This window comes from Rhinopithecus bieti, unplaced genomic scaffold (genome assembly GCF_001698545.2).
Source record: "Rhinopithecus bieti isolate Rb0 unplaced genomic scaffold, ASM169854v2 scaffold_74548, whole genome shotgun sequence".
Lineage (NCBI taxonomy): Eukaryota > Metazoa > Chordata > Mammalia > Primates > Cercopithecidae > Rhinopithecus > Rhinopithecus bieti.
In genome coordinates this window covers 694,461-700,460 of record NW_016828873.1, presented here as the reverse complement: position 1 = coordinate 700,460, position 6,000 = coordinate 694,461, and the positions used below count along the sequence as shown (strand labels likewise).

General features: G+C 35.5%; 1 protein-coding gene across 1 annotated transcript in view; it reads left to right on the top strand.

Moving 5' to 3' along the window:
- The window catches only part of ZBTB41 (zinc finger and BTB domain containing 41), a 52,378-nt gene that overhangs the window by 9,652 nt on the left and 36,726 nt on the right, over nucleotides 1-6,000 (top strand). The window contains 3 exon segments of the mRNA XM_017864639.1: nucleotides 1,519-1,726; nucleotides 2,644-2,713; nucleotides 5,369-5,516. Of these exon segments, the coding sequence (XP_017720128.1) occupies nucleotides 1,519-1,726; nucleotides 2,644-2,713; nucleotides 5,369-5,516 (426 nt within the window).

The following is a 6,000-nucleotide window of genomic DNA, read 5'->3' as shown; positions in this document are numbered from 1 at the left end:
TTTTTTTTTTTTTTTGTAGGCTTGGGGTTTTGCCAGGCTGGCCAGGCTGGTCTCAAATTCATGACCTCAAGTGTTCGCCCACGTTGGCCTCCCCAAGTGCTGAAATTACCGGCATAAGCCACCATGCCTGGCTCTGCCAGGATGTTTTAAGTGTTGTTGTGTGTATTTGTTAACGTATTTACTTCTCACAACCCCAGGAAGTGTTACTAACTCAAGTAAAGAGAGGTTAAATTATTAGCTTGATTTAAATCATGTAGCTAATTTAGGAGATGCCTAAATATTGACTGAGTTTTCTGACTATATGCATATCAGGTATGCATATACCATTACTGTGTTCTACATCTAAATACCTAATTTTTCATTATACTTCTGTTTTCTTTGCTTGTGATTAACACCCTTCCGCTTACCTTAAGGAAAATACCTTGATTTCCTTTCCTCAGTTTTTTTTTATTGTGATAAGTGCAATATAATTAATTTTTAGATAATATAATATTACTTGCTTAATAAAATCAGTTGTATATAGATATATTTACTAAATTAGTGAATTTTATTTTCTTAGGTAGGCACATAATTATGATTATACCTTTTCCTCAGTGGCCTTGGAATATTTTGGATTTTTCATAATTTTCATGTTATACATAGGATGTATCCTTTTTAAAGTATATGACCGAAATGCTATACTTTCACATTAGTTTTCTCCTGAAGAAAATTTTATTTATACATTTATTTTTCAGGAAAGAGCAAAGCTAAGTTTTTAATTAAGAATTACCTTTCATGTTGATTTTTTTTTCCTATGTTTATTGCCTTTTGCTTGGAAATATATTTCGAATTTTCTAATTCAAATTACCAGATGTGCACATTCACAGTACACAGATTACCCAGTAATAATAATAGATAACAGTAATTGATAACTTACGTGTTTGACACTGTTGTAAGTGCGTTATGTGTATGAATTTGTTTATTATTACAGCAGTTCTAGTAGGTAAATTCTGTTATTATCTCAGTTTTTCAGATGAGGAAGATTTGAGGCATATAGAGGTTACTTGTTCAAAGTCACATAACCCTCTATTTAGAGAGCCAGTATCCATATCCAGGTGTGTGGACCCACAGAGATACCAAAAATATGAACATAATAAATCTTAAATGATGAATTGATCTTTTGCTAAAAGTTAATTTTAAATTTTAAAATACATTTAAAAATTTAAGGTTCAGAGAATTTGCCAACAGTTTTCAGAAAATGTATCAAACCTCTTAATTTTTAAAATGTGTGATCATGAATAACTTTTTTTTAATGACTCAAGTTTTTGAGGAAAAGTATACTTTGAACAGTAAGCTCAAAATAGTAAGTCATTAGGTTTATCAGAGGTAGAGATTTAGGTAAACTTTTTTCTAGTTTTGTGTGTGGATTTAGGTGTGTATATTAAGTTTGCTAAACTATGAGATTTTACTCCACTGTCAAATTCCAATCACAGTATAGCAAATGTACTAAATTTAATTTTAATTTTTCTTTTTTTATAGGAAAATATGAGAGCCACACCCGTGTTCACACAGGTGAGAAGCCCTTTGAGTGTGATATTTGTCACCAACGCTATTCGACAAAGTCTAACCTAACTGTTCACAGAAAGAAGCACAGTAATGAAACAGAATTTCATAAGAAGGAGCACAAGTGCCCTTATTGTAATAAACTTCATGCAAGCAAGAAGACTTTAGCCAAGCATGTTAAGAGGCAAGTATTATCTTGCTTCCATAATATACTTTATTGTGCCTTTTAATTTAAATGTGTAGAAAGCTAAAAACATCTATAAAGTGCTTATCTCCAATTCTTTCATTGGACATTCATTGAGATACAGCATTTGATTATCCTGTTTTCTTTTTTAGGTTTTGGCAAGTATGTCTTCAGAAATATGTAGTTTTTATACTCATAAATTTCTTTCTTTTTTTTTTTTTTTTTTTTGAGGTAGGGTTTCACTTGTCGCCCAGGCTGGAATGCAGTGGTACAATCTCAGCTCATTGCAACCTCTACCTCCTGGGTTCAATCAGTCCTCCCATTTCAGCCTCCTGAGTAGCTGGAACTACATGCACGCACCATGCCCAGATAATTTTTATATTTTTTGTAGAGACTGGGTTTCACTTTATTGCTCAGGCTGGTCTCAAACTCCTAGGCTCAAGTGATCTGCCTGCTTTGACCTCCCAAAGTGCTGGGATTACAGGTGTGAGCCACCACGCCTGGCCAAGAAATTTATTCTTATACTCAACATTGTGTTTAATGTGTAACAGTTTGTGAGATAAAGAATATTTAATAGAATATTATATATTTAACTCTAAAAATTAAATTTACTGAAATCTGGACTAAAAGAAAATCAGACATATTACATTGCAGTTTATGTATAAAGAACTAGGTTCCTGAATGTATTTAAAAGATGATTATACTTTTATTTCATTATTTCTGCATAAACATAGGTATACATATACATTTATTAAAATGATAATGATACCTTCTTAAAGAGCTCACCTGTGCTTACTTGTCTCATTATGAAAGGAATCAGTACTTGATCCTGGTAATTACTGTCAACATATTCACATGGAATATTGCTTTAACTAATATAACCTTTTCCTAATAACCCTTTTCTTTTCCTCTGACAGATTTCATCCAGAAAATGCACAAGAATTTATTTCCATTAAGAAGACTAAGAGTGAAAGTTGGAAATGTGATGTAAGAGTTTTTAATTAAAACAAATTAGAAAACCAAAGTAAATGAAATGTCTTTTGGGGAAGTAAAGTAATTAGGTTTTAAAGTAATGTGACTTAGCTTATCTCACTTTTAGAATTTTGCTTTTATATAAAATTATTCTAATATATTTTGTAAATTAAGCCTGGTATAGGTTAGTTTTTAGATGATGGAACTAAGAAGTGGAAATCCTAGTTTTTATTTTCATTGTAATCACCATACCATGTATTTATGGTTGTGTATGTAAACTGTGACATTACTGTTGCACAGAATATAAAATGTTAGACTTTCTCCCCCATTTCTGGGTATGTGTTGTTAACATAATAAACTATCTCAAAACTCAGTGGCCTTAAATAAGTATTTTGATATGTCTCACCCTTTTGTGTGTTAGGAATCCACATTTGGGGCAGGGATTTGCTAGGTTAATTCTTCTGTTCCACTTGTTGTCAACTGAAGTCACTCAGCAGTTTTCAGCTAGTGCATGGTCTGGTCTGGGGACACTTCCAAAGCGGCTCACTCAAGGCCGGATATGGTGGCTAACGCCTGTAATCCCAGCACTTTGGGAGGCCCAGGCTAGTAGATCACCTAAGGTCAGGAGTTTGAGACCAATCTGGCCAACATGGCAAAACCCCATCTCTACTTAAAAAAATAAAAACAATTTAAAAAATAAACATTAGCTAGACATGGTGGCACATGCCTGTAATCCCAGTTGCTTGAGAGACTGAGGCAAGAGAATCACTTGAACTCGGGAGGTGGAGGTTGCAGTGAGCTGAGATCACACCACTGTACTCCAGCCTGGGTGACAGAGCCAGACTGTCAAACAAAACAAAGTGGCCCACCCATGTGACAGGTAACTTGGTGTTTGTTCCTGGCTAGAATCTCAGCAAGGACTGTTTACCAGGAACCTTAGTTCTTCTCTACTTTGGTCTTTTCTTGAGGCTTCTTGAGCTTCTTTCTATCATAGCAGCTAAGTTCCAAGAGTGAGTAAGTGTTCCAAGAAACCTAGATAAAAACTATTAGACTTTATGGCATAGCCTCAGAAGTCTCTGAAAATCACTTCTACCACATTTTGTTGGCCAAACAAATCACTCTAACCTGGGTATATTTAAAGAGAAGGGAATTAGATTCCATTTTTTTTTTGAGACAGAGTCTCGCTCTGCCACCCAGGCTGGAGTGCAGTGGCCGGATCTCAGCTCACTGCAAGCTCCGCCTCCCGGGTTTACGCCATTCTCCTGCCTCAGCCTCCCGAGTAGCTGGGACTACTACAGCGCCCGCTACCTCGCCTGGCTAGTTTTTTCTATTCTTTTAGTAGAGACGAGGTTTCACCGTGTTAGCCAGGATGGTCTCGATCTCCTGACCTCGTGATCCGCCCGTCTCGGCCTCCCAAAGTGCTGGGATTACAGGCTTGAGCCACCGTGCCTGGCCGATTCCATTTTTCAATAGGAGGAGTACCATTGTACTTACGGACATCTTTATTCTACAGTACCTCTAAGTATTTTTTCAGTATTTACATTAATCTTTTTTTTTTTTTTTCTTTTTTGAGTTGGAATCTTGCTTTGTCACCCAGGCTGGAGTGCAGTGGCGTGATCTTGACTCACTGCAGCCTCCTCCTCCTGGGTTCAAGTGATTCTTGTGCCTCAGCCTCCCCAGTAGCTAGGACTACAGGTGCACACCACCACGCCCAGCTAATTTTTATATTTTTAGTGATGGGGTTTCACCAGGTTGGCCAGGCTGATCTTGAACTCCTGACCCCAAGTGATCCACCCGTCTCGGCCTCCCAAAGTGCTTCCCGGGATTACACGTGTGAACTGCTGTGCCCAGCCTAGGTGAATCTTTTTTAAAGGCAACGCTAGCTGTTACTTTTGCCTTCTTTAATCCAAGATTCAATTTATATATACAGCAAAATTCTCACAATTTCTCTGATTTCAGCTTCTAGAAATTGAAGTTAATTATTAATTACAATATTTGAGTCTGCATAAGATAGTGTCTTCCCCTTACTAAGTTTCATCATTCTTGGCTATAAAACATTAATAATAATGCCAATTGCATCTATCTCACAGGATTATTGTGAGAATTAAGAGAAATAATCCATGAATTACTTAGCATTGTGCTTGGTGTATATAGTATGTGCTATGTCATTATTGTTGGTGCTCTTACTATAGCAGCCTACCTCTCTTAAAAAACCTGATGAATGTCAAATTTTTAAAGACTGACCACTTCAAGAGATACACTTTAAAATACTTTTCTGTGGCTTCTTATTCAGATTTTATTCAAATATACGGCAACACTGAAAAAAAAAAAGAACCTTTTATTCCTGAGATATAAATGACTAAAAAATAATATATTTCATGGATTTAGAAATTCTGACTAGAATTAAGATAGTATGATTATTCTATATCCCTACCAGAAATGTAAAGAGTTGAAATTCAGCTACCTTTAGTACTAATTTAAAATCATTCCTTACTTCCTCTAGAGCATTTTTTTCTGCACAATTAGAATTTAGGTTTACTTTTTGTAAGTTTACTATTGGGAGAAAAGTCTGTTTATTGAATTTACCTGTTTTTTTTTTTCTCATTACAAGCTTAGTATTACAATTTTTAATTCAGGTTCTCTTAACATTTTATTTGCATTTTAATTTAGATTTGTAAGAAATCTTTTACTCGAAGACCGCACTTGGAGGAACATATGATTCTACATTCTCAAGATAAACCTTTTAAGTGTACCTATTGTGAAGAACATTTTAAATCACGGTTTGCTCGGTTAAAGCATCAAGAAAAGTTCCATCTGGGTAAGCAAGTTACTTTTTCTTAAGGCAGCCATGACAATTTTAATTATCACATCATGTTGGAGGAGGCGTCTATAGCTGAATTACTCTTTTTCTTCTAAAAGACTTTTTAAGAGCGGTTTTAGGTTCACAGCAAAATTGAGAGGAAGGAATAGATAGTTCCCATATACCCTCTGCCTCCATATATGCACAGCCTCCCCCATTATCAGCAGTTCTTCACCAGAGTGGTACATTTGTTACAATCGAAGAACCTACATTGACACATCATAATCACCCAAAGACTCTAGTATGGACTAGGGTTCACTCTCAGTATTGTATATTCTGTTGTTTTAAACAAATCTATAATGACATATATCAATATAGTATCATACAGAATAGTTTCACTGCCCCGAAATTTCCCTGTGCTTCTCCATTTGTCTCCCACACCAACCCCTGGCAACCACTGACCTTTGTACTTTATTGGATAGTTCATTCTTTTTAGATACCT